Below are 19,043 nucleotides of genomic sequence, written 5' to 3' on the forward strand. Positions count from 1 at the left end.
ATAACTTTATTTAGACACTATAGGTATTTAAAGCCAGGGGCGTGTGAGATCGTGTTATTAACATGAAATATAGATAAATCAAAATAAAAAAAGGGATTTAACTTTTTTCCAATAATTATTGATATCTTAAGAATACATGTACACATCATTATTCTTCGGTTTACCCTGGTCAGTTAGACTTTCAAAATTAACATGTAATTAAAATTCAACTTAGCTTCAAGTGTCAATTTACTGTGAGCCTGCAGCAAGAGTTGGCAAGAAATGCTTAATTAATTAAGATCAAGCTTAAAGTGTCAAAACCCTACTCAGTGCTATTGACACACAGCTGCCAGCATCCCCATCCATTACACCAGTCCTTGGGCTACATCTGGGTGGGGCAGGCTTGATTTTCAGGCCCTCCATTTTAAGCACCCATGTGTACATATGTACGTATGTGTTTGTGTACATGTATCGTATTGCTAACTTAGCTTGGTTCCTCTTCTCACATAAAAGAAAATGCAGATAAAAATGCTAAGAACCACCATTTACAATGGGCTGACTCACAGGAGATGACAGAATGCAGACTAAGTTTTGATGGCATCCCATTCCAAATTGTGGGAGTCAAAGTTTTAGAATGCCAAAATGGGCCAGACAGAAATTAAGGCACTCAAAAGCAAGGAGGCTCAAAAGAGACTACAAAAAGATGTAAGCATGCATAATAATTAACTAAATAAGAATGTAAACAAGATGATATTATTACTTAAGGACTCCCAAAGAGGATATCATATGTAGGGCATTACATAGTTATTGATTTACCTTCACCTATTTGCTCTTAAGCTAACAAGGTGGTAAGTCCCAACTGATTTTTCTAAGCAAGTTGGTGGGCACTCACCTCTCCCTCAGGGCTAATAGCAGGCAATAATGTTTTCTTTTTTACCACTTGCAAGTAAAAGGACATATCACATTTTATTTGTTAAAATAAGCAAAGTCGCAAAAAAGGACCACTGTGACTGCAGTTTACAAGGTAGGAATCAAGTACTATTTTAAAGGATACTTTTCATTACTTCTAAGTTTATTGATAACTTGACTATTCCCATATGACTGCTCTATCTAACAATCCAATAAATCTATTTGGTTTCAGAAGGAGAATGCTGATCACTGCTATAACAACACCAAACAGCGCTTTATAGTACAGGATACGAAGAAATGTGACTGTCCAGCAAAGATCCACCTAAGGAAAATAATCAAGTATCCTGAAAATAAGGTCAGTTTATTTTAATTATTGAATAAGGGTTCAGGGGGCACTACCATTAACATGAATGATCACTAGCCTAATAAAGGGTGCTTAATCCTAATGGGCCTTGTGTTACATGTAGGTGAAGTGGACATATGATAAGACAACCTGGACATTTCGTTGTGTAGAATTGAAACAAATTTACCTGTAATGGAAACAGAGTGAATATTTTAGAAACCAATTTTTCAAATATTATTTTAATTAAAACATTGTATCGTTAGATTTCAGAGAACACAAAGAGTAGAAGGGAGACAATGTCAAAATTTCTGAGAACATCCCTAGAGTCAGAAAAGAAGCAAACAATAGCTACAGAGGAGCGTATTTACATATTACTTCCTAAACCTACGGATCACTTATTTCACCCCATGGGGAGGGTAAGTACTTGGCCATCAATTAAATTTTTTTTGGAATCAGGAAACTGAAGTTTGGTGGGGAATTGAAGGTGACTTAACTTCACACAGATCATCAGTCTACTGTAGACTGTGCTGCTTCCACTGTCATGTCGAATATATATAAAGAATGAATAAAGATTATACATCACAACAAAAGACCAATAAAATGTACTACATGTAGAGCTTCTTTTAGCTACACTGGCACTCATTCCTCAAACTCAATGTCAAGACTATAATATCACAATTTTATCGGAGAGGGATTTCCACTGGCACTGTTTTAATGGAATGCTGTCATGGACTTTTTAAATGGATTTTCTTAAAAAATACAGTGTTCAGTACTCTGTAATTATAACATTCTGTAACTATTACTGAAAAGCCCTACCAGAGGACTGCCGATAGTAATGTTGGTATAATTTGCATTATTATTCATTCAAAATATTTCCCTGTTTCTGAAAGGTTAAAACCACTCACATATTTCATCATAACCAGCTGCTGTTGACCAAATTTGGAAAAAATTTTCTCATATTGAACCAATGACATCAAAAGCAGCCGGCTCCAGGTTATTGAACCGTTGACCAAGAAAACCTGGGGATGAGGTTGTGTAATTTTTTAAATGAATAAATAATAAAGCAATTATTCTTTCTTTCTTGTTGTGTAATCAGACTGCTAGGCTACTTCAGCCTATTGATGAGACACTGGTTAAAAAAATTCATGAGCTTGTTGGAAGTGGTGTCAATTGTGTTTCTGAAATGCAACGGCACCTGCATCATTATGTAAAGAAGGAACTTTTCACAGGCCAACAGCCTCCAGATCTAACCAACAGACGGTTCTTCCCAACAACCATGGATGTCAGGAACCACATGTATTGTGCCACAGTGGTGTGCAGACATTCACAAATTGATCAAGAAAACCTTGACTTAAAAATCAAGAAGTGGAAAGAAGAAAGCCCAGATGATAATTTCTTTTTCAGGCCTTACTGCCTTACAAGTGATAGTGAGTCCTATCAACAACCACAGTCACTGAAGGAAGAAGACAGCACTGATGTAATTAAAATAAGTATAGGTGATCCATTTTAAAGAAGAAAACATGGCTGTGTGATTCTGAGATACATGCTGGTCAGATCCTCCTAAAACAAAAATTCCCTCTTGTAGATGGTCTAAGGGACCCTGTTATTGTGGGTGCATTAGTCACTCCAGCCATTAGTGAGTTTGTACAGATCATAAACACTGGCTCACACTGGGTTTGCCTGAGCACAATAGCTACTAGTCCTGGAACTGTCAAGGTGTATGACAGCTTATATCAAAATGTAAGTGCGGTTGCCATTGATCATTCATGTCGCATGCTATTGTATACTGGTTCTACAGTCACTTTTTGTAATGAAAGAGTGCAAAAGCAAACAAATTCAAATGACTGTGGCTTGTTTGCACTGGCATTTGCTACAGATTTATGCCATGGCCTAGGCCCCACAGCGCAGTCATATGACCAAGACAAAATGCGCAAACACTACATCAACTGCCTGGACTTGCATGATATGGTTCCTTTCCCAAGAACGTCAAGACGGGTACCATATCATGCAATCACCAAAAGAAAAGCAGTGACAATCTAAAAGTCTATATGTGGCTATGCTCTGAATGATTTGTAATTCAAAATTATGAAAACTATGAATTTCTCCGTCAGTTTTCTGCCTAACTCAGTTTTCTGCGTAACTTATTTTTCCTTGTTCTTGAGTTTGTGGTGCTTTAATATCATGATGAAAATTGCCTGTAAGAATTTCATGGATGATACTTATAGACCCACATTTAATCCATAGGTTATATTCTACAAGTTCAAATTGAAATACTTAACACAATCATCTTAAAATTGTGAAATATGTACATCAATTTATTTAATACAAGTTTGAAGGCTTATCATGTGATAAACTTCTGATTAAGTACCTCTTCAGAAATTTCTGTACATATAAGTTTAACACAAATGCAATTAAAATTAATACTTATCTTTCTCGAGTATTTTGATGTCATTGTTCTTCTGCTCACTTGGCAGCTATGAGGCTTAGGTCGATGGTGTGTAGGATTTTCAAGAGGTGTTGCCAATCAATCAGATCGACCGAAACCAGGTTGACAACTTACGAACCGGCCAACATTTCGTTAACGGCGCCATCAAAGTATCATTACAGTCCAACAAAGGACCTGTTTTTCTGTTCAAATCTGGCAAAAACTGGCTCAGACGCACTACGCGAACTTCCTAACACTCGAGTACACTGTGAGTACGCGTCAACAAGAAAAAGCGGAAGTCACATTGTAAACTGCGGATACTCATACAAGATGCCGCTGATATGTCGTGGGCTCCTCTGGTTTAGGACGATGTTATATAGTGCTTTCCTACTACATCACCAACACGATCTCCACTGCAAATGAAGGATGGATTATCATAACTTCTCAAATTACATAAAATGAAGTATAATCATTCAACATTGTGATGGCCGTGAAGCCAGTGGAAGACTGGAGAGAGTAAAAGCACACGAATCACCAAAAACAAAATGGCAGCGAAGAAGGCCTCCAAGAAGAAAGAAGATCTTGAGGTTCTGCTCCAGGAAGCAACAAGTTTGCTAGAAGAAAAAGAAAAATCGCGAAAGAGGAAGAAAGGCGAGAGTGATTCCGAATTTTACAGGGACTCCACAACCGGTTTCAGGGAATACAAGTACGAGTATCGGCCTCGTGAAAAGAAAAGCATAAATACTGAGGCAAATAATGCCTTTGCTAATACATCAGTGGAATTCGAAGGTGATTTGATATTATTTTGTTGATTACACTATGCACGTAAACTGTTTAACTCAGATCAGCGAGTGAGAATAAGGTGATATAACCTGCTGCTTAACTATCAATTGTGGTTTAATTTATAGTTTTTCAAAGTAATAGGAAAGTCATTACCCAGTGTTTCAGATTATGATTTAATATTAGTATGAGACTATTAAAATCAAAATCAATCTGGGTTAAAAAAAATTAATCAAAGATAAAATTGAACCACAACATAATGACCTAGTCCATAATCCTTCGTTGTTCAAAAGCCCCTAACTCCTTCCTTATGCCTTTCTTTAGAACCGATTCCTGGCATAACTGGGTTGGACGCAGGCTATGAGTTTGATTCAGATGATGTTGACGAAACAGGTAAGTTTATAGACAGAAACTCTTCATATAAGACTCTTTGTATATGAAGTTTGTTTGGCAAGGTTATATTTAACATCATACCATAAGCCCACTGGATGTGATGACACGTCTTTTGATAGCCTGTATAGCCAACTCAGTGCTATGGCTATAACTCTGTCATATTAAACAAATGCGAGTGGAGTAGTTGATTTATTAAAACCTCAAAAAAGTTTCTGAAAATTTAATACAACATTGTGAAAGACTCTGTATTTATGGTCCATGGTATATGAGTTCATATACCATGGCCTGTAAACCAATCTAAACTCAGGAATTACATATGTTCCTGGTTTAATGAACAAAAATATTAACACTTGTTCCACAGACAATCTTGACGCTGCCTTGGCAAGATGCAATGAGCTTCTCAGCTCATTCGATGCTTCATCTCAAAGCTGGGAGACACGCATGGTGAACTTGTCAACAAACTGGGATAACATCCGAAAACTTCTACTGGAGGCTGTCCTTAGTTGTGAGGGGCTTCCTTCACCTAATCGCTGTCATATGTGTTTAGAAGGAAAAGTTCGCATACGGTGCCGTGACTGCCCAAAGAAATTTTTCTGTCCTTCATGTGACCAAGATGTGCATTCTCTGTTACCTTTTCATGACAGAGATGGTTATGTTAATGGATTCCTTCAGGCTATCCCTCCAACCATTACAATTGATGAAAGTGGAATAAAGCGTATTGTAAGTAGGCAGGTATAAACTAACGGTCTGAACACAGTAACCACAATATAAATAATTATCAGGCATTAAATTAAGGATTACAAACAGTGGTATTAATTTTCAATTTTTTTTAAATTATGTACTTTGTTTTCTTTGTTTTATGTGATATTGATTTCATTTTTTTAACTTTTTATGCAAAATGTCTGATTAAATATAATTACTCAGGTTCCTGTTAAGGTGTTAGAGGAAAACAGTTTATGATTTTAATGTTTTTATTGTCTCCATTAACATAATCTGAAGCAAAGGGAAATAAAAATCAGGCTGGTTTGAAAATTTTCAACCAAAGATAAATTTTAACTACAGCAGATATATGAATTAGATATTTGGCAGGTGCTGCTTTCCTATTTTTTGAATAAATTTCTTTATGTAGAATTGTTATTTCAGTTTACTTTCAGTTTTTTACCCTGAAATGCAGCTATTTGATTCCTTGCCAAATAGTACATTTATTTTTATGTTATTACTAAAATGGTTCTTTTGCTATCATAATGTCTGACATTTTATTTGTTAGCTAAACTGTTACCTGTCATCAGTGTACCTGAAAATTGCCCATGCTGTAATGAGGCTGGAGTATTAGAGCAGCGACCAACTACAGGAACAATCATTGTCATAAACGAGAAAGGTAGTGTATAGAACAAGTTTCAAGTCATTGTTTTTTTCTTCATCGAGTCTTTCACACTTTAAACCTAAAAACTAAAACAACTCCCCTCACCCACCCATTGTAAGTAATAAGTATCCTCTCAAAAATTGGTACCATGCCATGTGGTTGTCTTAAATGCACTAAACAATTGCTTTTAATAATATTTATTTTTATGTAGGTTCTTCTCTAGCTTAAAAGAAAGATTTTTTCAAATGCTCAAATAAGCTTTCCTTTGAACGTGGCTGTATATACGAGGGCAATAGGCTTGTGCACCTGGGCAAGATGGATTCTTACTTTGTTCTATACACTAATCTTTGATTTTGGGGAAAGTTGGTAAAACCACATTCATAGACATTAAATGTGCCCATTATATCTGAACCATGATAGAAACCCTTCCTCTGAACATTAGGTATTTGATTCTTAATAAATTTATATATTTAGCTTTCTTTTTACTTTAGCACATATTTTCTCTCTTTCAGGAAGGTTTGATTTAAACAAGTTCAGCATTCAGTGTAGCCGATGTGATGCTGTTATCCCATCTGGGTCCATTAGTGACGTGGTTCAGGCTGGGTATTGGCCAGGAAGCCCAACAGACACAAGCTATCTTTTTGATCAGCAGCTGTTTCGTCTATGGGATGCCATTCAAAAGAGAATGCCTGGGAGCTCAGAAAGCTCCTTTATCAGAGCTCTCGAGGATGTATCTGTAACAAAAGGAAGGGTACATGATTCCACTTTTTATTTTCAATAAACTAAATAATAGCTACATTGTGATACTAAGTCACTCGCAGTGATACTAAGTGCCATAGAACATGTAAAGATACCATATAAAAGGGTAAAAAATAAACTACATGTATTAGAATATCATAAAAACCGATGTTTTGTCATAATCAGGGTTTGTCATACATGTATAATTTTTAATGTTACACATTATTTTTTATTTCTTTTAAAAATGTACATTTAAAAATACATGGCTTCATTTGCACATGTTATTCTAGGACAGTGTTAATCCATTTTTGTATATAACTTAACTAGTAAGTTATTCACTTTGACAGGCACCAACCATCAATAATTCTGCGTTCTCTCGTTCATTCAAAGAGTGGAAGTTCTTGCAATACGAGTTAGATTGTTTGCAAGGACTAAATTGGATGAAGTGCCCTCCTTGTTCAGTTTTTCAGCATTCATGCCATGTTGATGGCAATATAAAACTTCATCGTTACAATACATCAGGAAGGTAAATATTCAATAGTGATGTGATGAATTGTTTTATTTAAATAGTGAAAAACCAATGTTTGTATGTTGTAGTGTAATAGTGAAATGCTACCTTTATTAATTCCAAGTTTTGAAAAAAATTTAATGCAATGTGATTTGTCTCGGTCATTGCTTATTTCAATTTATGATGAATCTTTTGAATACAATCTCTTTTAATGCAAGCCTGCGTTTTCAACATTAATTTAATGGCTGCCTTATTATTGAATTTCTGAAGCATATCAAGGGCTGCCTTTTTAATTAAATACCTTGTTCGCTGATGTTAAAATTAAAGAACACTTTGCCTTCTGTATATCTTAATGCAGTACTAAAATTGTGTGTGTTGGAATCAGAATAACAATTCAGAGAAAGTGATATTAAAATTAAATACAATAAATTGTGTTTGAATTGTCTTTTACCTAGTCAAAGAAGGCCATCATATTATGGAGACCTGTTCATTGCCAAGAACCACGACGTTGACAGCCACCTGAAGGCAGTTTATGCAAAGAAGTCCAAATCTAAGGTTTTAGAAAATGCATTTTCTGTTCCAAATTTTAAAATAAAAACTTAGGTCACTATGTTCGAGTTTATTCTCATGACATGATGCTTTTATGGGTTTTCAATGTACAGGATGTTGATAATAGATGTGGTGACTCACATTGGAGGGCTGCAAACAATCATGGCAGAAAGGCAGCCAAATTGGATGAGACTGGACTGGAAATTGCAGGTCAGAATAAAATGTAACTTGTTGAAAACATGTGGTTGATAAGGGTGTGTTTGATGTACTAATAATTATCGAGAGTTCTGTTTATATAATCACATAGGTTGCAGACATGGCTTGGCTCAGTGGGCAGTGAACATGTTCCAGGGAGAGCTGTATGGCTATGCAAACTTTGTACACCAGAAAAAAATGATACCAGCTGGTGTCAAGTATTTCTGGGAAGACATTGTCTACAAGTACTGGAAGTGGGCTACAAAAGCTGGTGGGCTTGAAAACTGTGATGTGAAACCAGCCTTGTCTGTGATGCATGCAAAAGCTCATAGTTGGACATGCCAGGTAGTATATCAAAAATAGAAATTAAATGTGATATCAGAAAGGGGTTGTTTTTGGGACAGCAAATTCTAAGTTACATCATGTTGAATGATTTGCGCTGACTGTAAAATTTGCTATTATAATTTTTGTTGACAGGTCATATGGGGAGGCCGATGGCAAGATGGAAGTGCCTGCTCCACTGGCGAGGAATTGGAACAGATCAATTCCCACATGTCTCGTTGTGGAAACACTACAAAGTACATGCTTCCTGAGAGTGAGTTGAAACTTTAACCAATAATGCAGTAATAAAGTGTGTTTAAAACAGTTCCTTTCCTTACGAGGTTGACTAGCTAGTAGCAGCTTACTTTCATTTTGGTTAATCTTATACAGTGCAAAGTTTTTCAAGTATACAGTACGAATTGAAAATAATCTAAATCATTTTATTATTTTACCATGAATCTCTTTTATTACAATTTTCAAGATCGAGAAGAGCTCATTACTGAGCATGCACTGAGGTGGAACAAAAGAAAAATTGTTGGAATGGTACAGAGTCTTGTGCGGCGATACACTCGTGTGGGTAAAATGTATATTATGTGGTGTACAGATGAAGACATGATTTTTTTTTCTGTAAATTTTTTTGTTGGTGGTGGAAAGAGCTCTACACTAATTTTCTATAAGTAAGGAAAATGTGGTGTACAGATGAAAGGGTGTAGAATGGTAAAATCCAAGACAAGCTGAGACGCTAAGGCCCTCGTTTAAAATCCGAGACAAAGACTTAGCTATTTTGTAAAAACGGAACCTGAGATGCTGCGATTCCAAAATTCAATTGTAAGACACCGTGATCAACTGAAGAAATCTGGGCAAAAGCTGTTTACAGTGCTCTGTAGCTCTCTATTTAGCAAGTTAATGGTAGTCAAGCGTTATAAGAGTCAATTCTGAAACAAATGTCTGTATCATGTTATATATATAGCTATCATGCAATGTTTGCAATTGTTTATCAGTAGCTATCACCTTTTTAGTCAGTGATCTTGGGGCCAATTTAAATGCTACTCAGCCTAACCATTTCTGCTATTTAGGCTAGCCTGAAATCAGGAGCAGAAGTTTCAATATACTGCTTACCAATTCCCATTTTTCTCCAGGTTTTTTAATTATTTTATTTGAAGTTCAGATTAGGTTATGAAAATAGGTTTACTTGGTAACCCAGGTTGGTAACTGATTGATCAAATTCTGTCACTTCTAAATGACAATATATATATTTTTTTAAAACAGAAGTGGAAGCCTTGCAGGGTACTTCTAGCCGTCTTCGGCTTCAAGATGAAATAGAGATGATGGTTTCAACTATCGAGCAGACTACTCAATCCATGAACAAACTGGCTGGTATGTTTGGTAAAATTCATCCATCCATACTATACCTGCTAACCTACCAACTCCGTCACTCACTGTCTCTCACTCACCCACTCACTTGCACGCTCGCTCGATCGCTCGTTTGCTTAGATTTATTATTTTTTAAGCTGAGGTCACATCTTTGTTTTAAACATCATTGTAATACTATAAGCACTTTAAGTTGATTTGGGGTCATATTGCCTCCTTTCAATTGTTTTAATTCCATTCAGGATCATCCAAGCAACGCACACGATTACGTAGTAAAATTTCTGCAGATAAAGCCAAACTTTCTTCTCAAATACAACGGTATAATGAAGAGACACAGGGTGTTCAAGGTGCCAACCTGCAGTGTACATGTTCTGTCTCTGAAGTCATTAAAGGAAACTTCCCATGGGGAAGAAATGCAGGTGAAGCATGATCCATATTCATTTATGAAATTTCCATTCAATTGAGTTATGTGGTTGTGTTTGTTTAATTTGCTGAAGACATGTACTGATTGCTGTCCACGGCTGCCGATTACTCAGGCTTTTACTTTTGTAAACATATTTTAGTAAACAAATAGTTTGTTACTAATATATGTGCATTCACACTGGGTGGTTTGCTACGCCGTGCTGATGAGGCCCAAATAGGCCGAAACAGCTGTACATGGTCGTGATAATTTGCAACAATGTTAGTCGAAGTTGTTTTGCGTAGTAACAGCATTCAACGCTAACTTAAATATTTGTTCCGTTTTTCCATAGTCTATTGCGCTTCAATTATAGCACTTACAACAGCGATTGTCTAATGTTCACAATCCATATCTTCTGTTATGTTCGTACGGTAATGTTTTATGCTACGCAGTCGCGTCGGGACATTTCTCAAATTGTTAAGACTTCACTACAATTTAATTTGTGTAAAAACTGTACTTTGTTTACCTGCTTCTCTCTTTAATGATAATGCTATCGCAGATACACCGATACGGATCAAGAGAATAATTGTAGAGAAGAGCGAGATAGCGAAGAGATGGGACGAGGAAGTTGCTCTGGTAAAAAAGGAGATGGCCAACTTCATTGCGTATTACATGGACGTGAGCATTCCCCACCTAACAAAGATCGCAGAGGAATTGCAGGGAAAATTAGACAGTTAATAAATATCAGTTGAAAATATAGTCGGACCTCTATTAAGCGGCCACCCTCGGGACTTTGAAAACTGGCCACTTAATAGAGGTTGGCCGTTTAATAAAGGTATCGAATACTGCAGTTTAGAGACACTGAAATAATTTGGGACTTTAAAAATTGGCCGCTTAATGGAGGGTGGCCGCTTAATAGAGGTTCTACTGTAATTTGTTTTCGGTTGAGAACCATTCTTCACCGAAAAAATAGATTTATTTGATTTGTTCTCGTTCTTTACTCCTTTTAAGATCTTTCCAGGCCACTTGATGCCCGTGGACCACCAGAAATCGAAGAAGCATCTGTGGAGTCGGAGAATGTAGGACTGAGAAAAACTTTTATTTGTCATATGCGCAAAGCCTTGAGCGTAGTGTTTAAACGATGGAAAACACTCTGCACTGGAAAAATCAGTTAGTTTATGCAGTGGATATCATGCTTTGCTTTGTCACATCAGCTGCATTACGATTTATCCGGTTGATAGTGTTATCCAACCTTCGAATAACTGGGTCCCGACCTTTTAATTAATGATGAGGTCTGGTCCGACCTTACAATAAAAGAATTAGCACGTACTTGCGTAGTCTGACAGATACTTACATTGTAACAAGAAAGTAGCACTTGAATGGGCTGCCTTCTGGTGTATCTCGAAAACAATCTAAATTGTTGTCACCTTACTGGCTAAAACGTTGATCCAATCGTTTCCCTTTCTTGCATTTTGTCGTAGAAGTGACTTCATGACAACCGAAGTTCATGTCGTCCGATTCTGTCTGCTGTAACAGTATTGACTTTCAAATCAGTCTGTCGCTTTGCAAGTGTAAGTCCTTTTTAATGACGCGTATGATTATAGAGCGATTTCGAGTACACAATACATACAGTTCAACCCTTTTTGGCTATATAACATGCCCATTTTTGTTATTTTTTTAGGAAATGATCGGCAGCTATAGAACTGTGTCGGTGGACGCAAGAATTATCGGAGGGAAGTTGGCCTATGCTAAAAAAGGGATCGCTTTCTGCAAGCTTCAACTTGTCAGCGCAGCCTCTAAATTTCAAACAGCACTATCTGGTAGTGACTATGAGGATTCGTTAAATATCCAAGACAATAAGGATGACAATGACAATTGGGATGGAGGTGATGATTCTGACCATGACGATGTCGAAGAGGAATATGAGCATTATATTGCTAATTCCGACAATGATGCCGTTGACACCGACACGTCAACAGATGACAATTTTGAAGTCCTCGGGGAAAGCATTACTCAGAATGACTTGTTCGTATGGAAATTCCCGCCTGAAGTTAGCCAATCAACACTTGACGGCCGAAATGGTAGTTCGGCTTGCAGTGTTATAGCCCTTATCCTTGCACATGGCGCATGGCATCAAGGTCTTAATCTCCAACCGACACTTGTGCTGTCTCCTCTGTGGGTCAAACTTCTTTGTGCCGCTATTAGAGTAGGAAACCGGCTTTACGACCGCTGTCGTCTAAGCTTGCCGCAACGCTTCTTGTCTGCGTCAGAGGCTGCCACCGTCGCGCAACCGTGTGTAAGCGTCTCAGTTGACTCCCCTTTGCCAGTTCGCGTTTTTGATGAACATGGCCCCACGACGTTGTTGTTCCAGTTGAGAAGGCTGTGTGCACGGGACCACGGTGATGCTGCCCTGGTAATAGTGAACGAGAAGACAGTTGTCTTTATACCAGTCGGGAATTCGTCCATTGTTTTGGTGGATACACACCGACATGGCCTCCACGGTGCCGAATTATTACTGGGCCATCAAATCAGCTTGAATCAGTTTGTCAGTGTCTGCCAAACAGTTTTGGATCTACAGGATGACACCTACGCTAATTTGTGTTTTATTTCTTTTTAATGACATTAAGTATCCCCGATGTACATAGGTTAATACAAGTGGTTAATCATCTTTCATGCACTACGCTCAAGACTAAGTGTAATGGTTCCAATAAAGGCAAAAGTCAGACATTCTGTCGTATCCCTCACATAGACTGTATATAAAACCCAAATAATGGAAATTGTCTCCTATCGCCATTAGCTAATAAAAACCTTTTGTTGAACTGTGCAAATTGGGTGCCGTATTCCGTCTGATCCCTCCCAAACGCTATATATCTAGTCCAATTGATGAAAGTTGTCTTCTAACGCCATCATATCTAGCCCAAACGGTGGAAATTGACAACAATGGCTATCAGCTCACAAAAAGGTTTTAGTTAACTGTGTGCGAATTGGGTGCCCTATTCTATAATACAGTGGAAGCTCTCTTAACAGACTCTTGTAAGCGGACAGCTTAACTCCCATACAAACACTGCAAATTTCACATTCTCGTAAGCGGACATTCCAGTGAGCGGCCGCGGATACACTTGTACGGTTCCTTTGTTTTTCAGCTCCCGTAAGTGGAAACCCTAAAAAAGAAATACAGAGAAATTGGGCCTGATCATGAAAGGCACTCCTAAATATTGTAAACTGCATAGCTACTGTTTGTTTCAGTGTTGGTTACAACTGTAAATCACTAAGGGACAGTCCTAGTACTTAGTTATCGCCACTATCGTAGCACTGTATAGCCAGGGCGCAATAAATTTTTTGGTATATTTCCAATATTTATTGTTAGCTTGGCAAGCTCCTGTAATCGGCCATTTCATCTGGTGGCCGCCTACCAGAACCATTCTCGTAAGCGGCCAGCTCCAGTTACGGACACTTTTTTCGCGTACCGAGGGTGTCCGCTTACGAGAGCTTAGACTGTATCCTTCTCAGAGGTTATACATATCTAGCCCAAACGGTGGACATTGACAACAGTGGCCATCTACTCAAAAAAAAAATGCTTCGTTAAACTGTGTGCAAATTGGCTGTCCAAGTCTGCCATATCCCTCTCAAAGGCCATGTATCTAGACCAAACGCCAGGACAATTTTTATTTCGCATGTCTTTGGAGAAATCTTGACTTTAATTCGCATGCGAAATAGCCTTGATTTTGGATCATTTGCCGAGAAATTGTAGTATACAAGACGCGTTTCATTCAACATTGGGCCATATTCGTATACTTTTATAGTCAAATATTACTTGATTTCCGTGCGAAATAGTCTTAATTTTGGATCATTTGCCGTGAAATGGTAGCATTCTAGTTTCGCCTCATCCAATATTGGGCTTTATTCGCCTATGTTTTTAGAGAAATCTTGACTTTAATTATCATGCGAAATAGCTTTGATTTTGGAACATTGGCCGGGAAATGATAGTATACTGGATGTGTTTTATCCAATATTGGTCCATATTCGCATACGAAGATAGTCAAATCGTACTTTCGTTTCCATGCGAAATGGTCTTGATTTTGGAACATTTTGGATCATTGCCGTAAAATGGCAGCATTCTAGATACTTTTCATCCCATATTGGGCCATGTTCGCATAAGTCTATAGTCCAATCGTACTTTAATTTTCATGAGAAATGATCTTGATTTTGGATCATCTGCAGCGCAATTAATGGCAGCATACTATATGCGTTTCTTCCAACATTGGGCCATATTCGGATACGGCTATAGTGAAATCTTACTTTCATTTCCATGCGAAATAGTCTTGGTTCTGTATGATTTGCCGCGAAATACAGTCTAGATGCGTTTCTTTCAACATTTGGCCATATTCGCATAAGGCTATGATGAAATCTAACTTTAATTTTCATGCGAAATAGTCTTGATTCTGGATCTTTTGCCGTGAAATGGCAGCATTCTAGATGCGCTTTATCCAATATCGGGCCATATTCGCCTGCGTTTTTGCGACAACATGAATTTAACTTTCATGCGAAATAGTCTTGATTTTGGAACATTTGCCAATATTGGGCCGTATTTGCAGGCGTTTTTGTGAAAACTTGACTTTCATTTTTATGCGAAATAGTCTTGATTTTGGAACAATTGCCGTGAAATGGTGGCATTTTGGATATGCTTCATACAATATTGGGCCATATTCGCATGCGCTTTTGTGAAAACATGAGTTTAATTTTTATGCGAACTAGTCGCTATAGTCGCATAAGGCTATAATCAAATCTTATTTTAATTTCCATGCAAAGTAGTCTTGATTTTGTATGATTTGCAGTGAAATGGAAGCATTCTAGATGCTCTGCGTGCACTGATTGGACCATATTCGCAGGCGATTTTGTGAAAACCTGAATTTAATTTATATGCGAAACAGGCTTTGTTTTGGAACATTTGCCGTCAAAGGATAGCATAGTAGACGCGTTTTATCCAATATTGGGCCATATTCGCATACGGCTATAATCAAATCTTATTTTGATTTCCGTGCAAAGTAGTCTTGATTTTGTATGATTTGCCGTGGAATGGAAGCATTGTAGATGCCCTTCATCCACTGATTGGGCCATATTCGCTTGCGTTTTTGTGAAAAACTTGACTTTAATTTTTTGCGAAATGGTCTTAATTTTGGAATATTTGCCGCGAAAGGGTAGCATAGTAGACGCGTTTTATCCAATATTGGGCCATATTCGCATACGGTTATAGTGAAATCTTATTTTAATTTCCAAGCGAAAGTAGTCTTTATTTTGTATGATTTACCGTGTAATTAATACTGGTAGTAGGAATAAAGTATGAGTTGATAAAAAAAATCCTTACTGTATGTATTCAGCTACTACTCTCAAAACGCCGCGCAGTGGTGTATTCTATTAATATGTGCAGCGAATTTCAAAGTATTGCTGATTTCTGCGTGCACTTATCTTGGTTTGGTCCGTGCAGCAAAATTTTACCAAAATTACCATAATCACAATTTGAGTTAATCAGCTCCCTCGTGTTTGCTCGGAAAGCCTTCGGAAGCGTAAAAACAAGCAATTTTGTGTCCAAGAATATAGCGCTGACAGAGAATTTCACGAGCTGACGCGGCAGGGGGATAAACTAGACATATTGTAGATTGTCGTATCAGAGGCCGAATTTTCAAAATAAGCCTTAGAAGGTAAGATTGAAGCCTTTAAATTCTCGCATTTAAAGGCAAATATCTTTTAAAGAAACTTGAAATTAAAAAATCGGGCTCTGACTTGACACAATAGATGTTGTGATAGATCACTCAGTGGTTAAATCAAGTTTCTCTGTGTCTGTGTCTTCGTCTTCGGGGTGAAAACCTGGACACAAAATCACATTTTAAACAAATTTAATTTAAGTTGCTGTCTGCATTGCCCTCAGACGCCATCCACTCAATATAAATCAATTCTTATGCACTTTGATAATTCTTCAATATGTCTGCTAAGTTTTGACGAAATCGGCTTTGAACTGTTCATGATATTAGGAATTTAAAAGTGATACCCCTGCCAATATTTTGCCTAATGAATATATTCATGGTCAAGGTATCCACCGCGACCTTAAGGGACAATTGCACGCAAGATATATATAACTTTATACGCATAGCCTGCGGCTTGCTTTAATTGTGATGCTATTGTGTTGCACTAGGATAGGAGAAAAATGCTAAAAGTGGTGAAAGCAAAGAAGTATCAACAGATAGAAAGAAAGGCTAACAGATGGTAAGCAACAGATGGTATAAAGGATTCCTGTCAAAAAATTAATTGCAATATAATCCACTTCCATCCTTGCCGTCCTGTACCACTAGCTCAAAATACCCGTTAATTTCTTTCTTGTTTGGTGGGATCTTTTTGTCTAGTGTAATGTCTTTTGTGGCATTTGGCAATATTACAGTCAGTTGCAATGACATTATCAAAGAAAAAAGAAAAAGGTTAAAAAGCAAAAGGAATTAAAGTTAGGCATTATAAATAAAAGTTTGAAATTCGCCTGAAGAAACGGCCTTAACACACACGTAAATGAATTTATCTTACTATACAGGAATATGTGAACAGAGAAAAACTCGTGAGTTTTCTGTAAATGTATGTAATGTAACGTAAATGCGGCCAACTTAGACGGATAAACCAATTCCTATTTCCCTTTTTTCTACGACAACGTTGTTGCAATTAGGTGTATGTGGAAGTTAGAAAATATACCTTTCCATGTTCAGTCGTTGTTGAATTAGACAAATAAATGCAAATGCGCCCCCCTTTGCGACCAAATGTTCTATCATCGTTAGCGCTAATAAACGGGTTTGATGGATTGTTTGCGAACGATGAGGTCCCTCCCAGAGGTGCCATATCTGGGCCAATTTCTGCTATTTGTTTGCTTTTGCTATCATCACCTGTAAAAAGGTTTGTTGAACTTGTGAGCGAATTAAGTATCGTATTACGTCATATCGCACCCAAAGGCTATATATCTAGGCCAAGGTTGGAAAAGGTCTTTTATGAACAACTACGCCGAGAAAACGGTTTTGTCAAATAGAGTCCCGATTTCATCATATGCATCCCAAAGGTTATATATTTAGGCCAAACGATGTACTAGCATTTGGCATGCAACTGAAGAAAATAATAATAATAATAATAATAATAATAATAATAATAATAATAATAATAATAATACGGGACTTAAGTCGAAAATAGTTCAACGAAACTATTTTTTTTTTGGCCGCAGTTGACAATATCCATCACTTGAACAAGGGAGGGATAATAATGTTCGTTAACTATTTTAATACTTCAGTAACATTATCTTTAATCGAGATTTATTACTTTCTTGCAACTTATTATAATTAATTGCTGTTTATTGCAAACCTGATTCTAAGGAAACACAATTCTGGCAACAAAAAATTGAGACATCACCTCAAGGCCAGGTTATCACTAGGAAAGAAAAGTTGGAAGATGTTGAGTTTCCTTTTATTTTGCTTCGAGCCTTTTTAAATAAACCACTGACACTGTGTTACGCCACTCGCTTTCCCGCTAACAATCGCATGATTTAAAGCTAAAAAAACAAAACCGTCGGCTACAGCAAAAGTAAAAAAACTGTCAACAAGTAAAGCGCATTACAATATGCTTCCACTTGTTACAGTTTCAAACCAAACAAGCTACAATCTTGGACGCAACTGTTGAGATACTTGGCCACATTTCCACTTATTAAGGTACAACAGTTCACTTTTTCAACCTCCCCCCCCCCTTACGGGTTTCCCCATTTCAAGGTTGTTAACGTTGTCGTGCAGTAAAAACAAAGCCTGGTGGATCGCAAACCCTAAGAAACACCATTGAGTAGAAGGATAGGGAATAAATACTTCTTATCCGTTTTCAAGTACTATAGACACTAGCGAAAAAATCATGTATGAAATGTGTTTGTCACAATTAGTTTTGTCCAAGATTGTTGCTGCAGATATATTTACGTAAGACAACTTTTTTACCCGCAATGTACTTCTCACACTTGAACAAATTAACAGCAGGTAAAACGAAGAACATTCCTTTCTGCAAGTGGCGGTTTTCATCGGGATCTCCTAAAATAAGTGGTGCAGGGACAAGGGGCTTTGTGAGGTATGTTATCAAAACACAGACCATCCCTTTCTCAATTTTATGACCGTGAAGAGTATCACGATTTCTGTCCACAATGCCAACAGAAAGAATCTCGCCATCAACGACATAGGCAACTGCGTCGCTCTCTTTCCCCACTGGTACTTGTTCCCGCTCAGCCACAACTCCCCTGCCTTCAAAATCATCAACCTGCCCATTTTGATTTCCACCTGCCCGACTACAACTACCATTCACTTGACAACGCCCAGCTCCACCTACCCGACTACCAACATCATCCCCCTGATCATGCCCAACTCTGCGTGCCTGATTACTACCATTATCCACCTGCCCCCGTCCAGCTCTACCTGCCAGAGTCTGACCCTCATGTACTTGGTCACTTCCAGCTTTACCTGCCTGACTAACAGTGTCTACCACCTGCCCAAGGCCACTTCTGTCATCTAACTGTCCAGGCCCAGCTCCACCAGCCACCCTACCACATTCATCAACCTGGCCACTGCAAGCTCTACCCGCCCAACTACTACCATCATCCAGCTGCCCATGCCTAGCTCCACCTCCCCGACTACCATCCTCATCAACCTGTTCAGGCCCAGCTCTCTGTGCCACGACCTGATTGCTAGTTGTTGCATCACCCACACCATCCAACTG

General features: G+C 37.9%; 2 protein-coding genes and 1 long non-coding RNA gene across 3 annotated transcripts; all 3 read left to right on the forward strand.

Annotated features, from left to right (window-relative positions):
- The first annotated feature begins 660 nt into the window (after nt 1–660).
- Nucleotides 661–2,301, forward strand: LOC149045059 (uncharacterized). Its single transcript, XR_016186566.1, has 2 exons — nt 661–1,243; nt 1,495–2,301. It is a non-coding gene; the product is annotated as an uncharacterized LOC149045059 (long non-coding RNA).
- Nucleotides 2,302–2,731: 430 nt separating this feature from the next.
- LOC149045060 (uncharacterized) lies at nt 2,732–4,010 on the forward strand (the record flags this gene model as incomplete). Its single annotated transcript, XM_089205834.1, has 1 exon — nt 2,732–4,010. A coding segment is annotated over one exon (540 nt), but the record flags the coding sequence as incomplete, so codon positions are not given.
- A 2,067-nt stretch (nt 4,011–6,077) lies between these two features.
- LOC149045061 (uncharacterized) lies at nt 6,078–13,102 on the forward strand. Its single transcript, XM_089205835.1, has 13 exons — nt 6,078–6,207; nt 6,705–6,943; nt 7,278–7,456; nt 7,894–7,993; nt 8,101–8,197; nt 8,295–8,527; nt 8,660–8,777; nt 8,985–9,080; nt 9,773–9,880; nt 10,117–10,293; nt 10,834–11,007; nt 11,286–11,353; nt 11,956–13,102. The coding sequence occupies exons 2-13, from the start codon at nt 6,878–6,880 to the stop codon at nt 12,889–12,891; spliced, it is 2,352 nt and encodes a 783-aa protein (XP_089061961.1). The 5' UTR covers nt 6,078–6,207; nt 6,705–6,877; the 3' UTR covers nt 12,892–13,102.
- The last annotated feature ends 5,941 nt before the right edge of the window (nt 13,103–19,043 follow it).

This window comes from Pocillopora damicornis, chromosome 5, assembly GCF_964200805.1.
Source record: "Pocillopora damicornis chromosome 5, jaPocDami1.2, whole genome shotgun sequence".
Lineage (NCBI taxonomy): Eukaryota > Metazoa > Cnidaria > Anthozoa > Scleractinia > Pocilloporidae > Pocillopora > Pocillopora damicornis.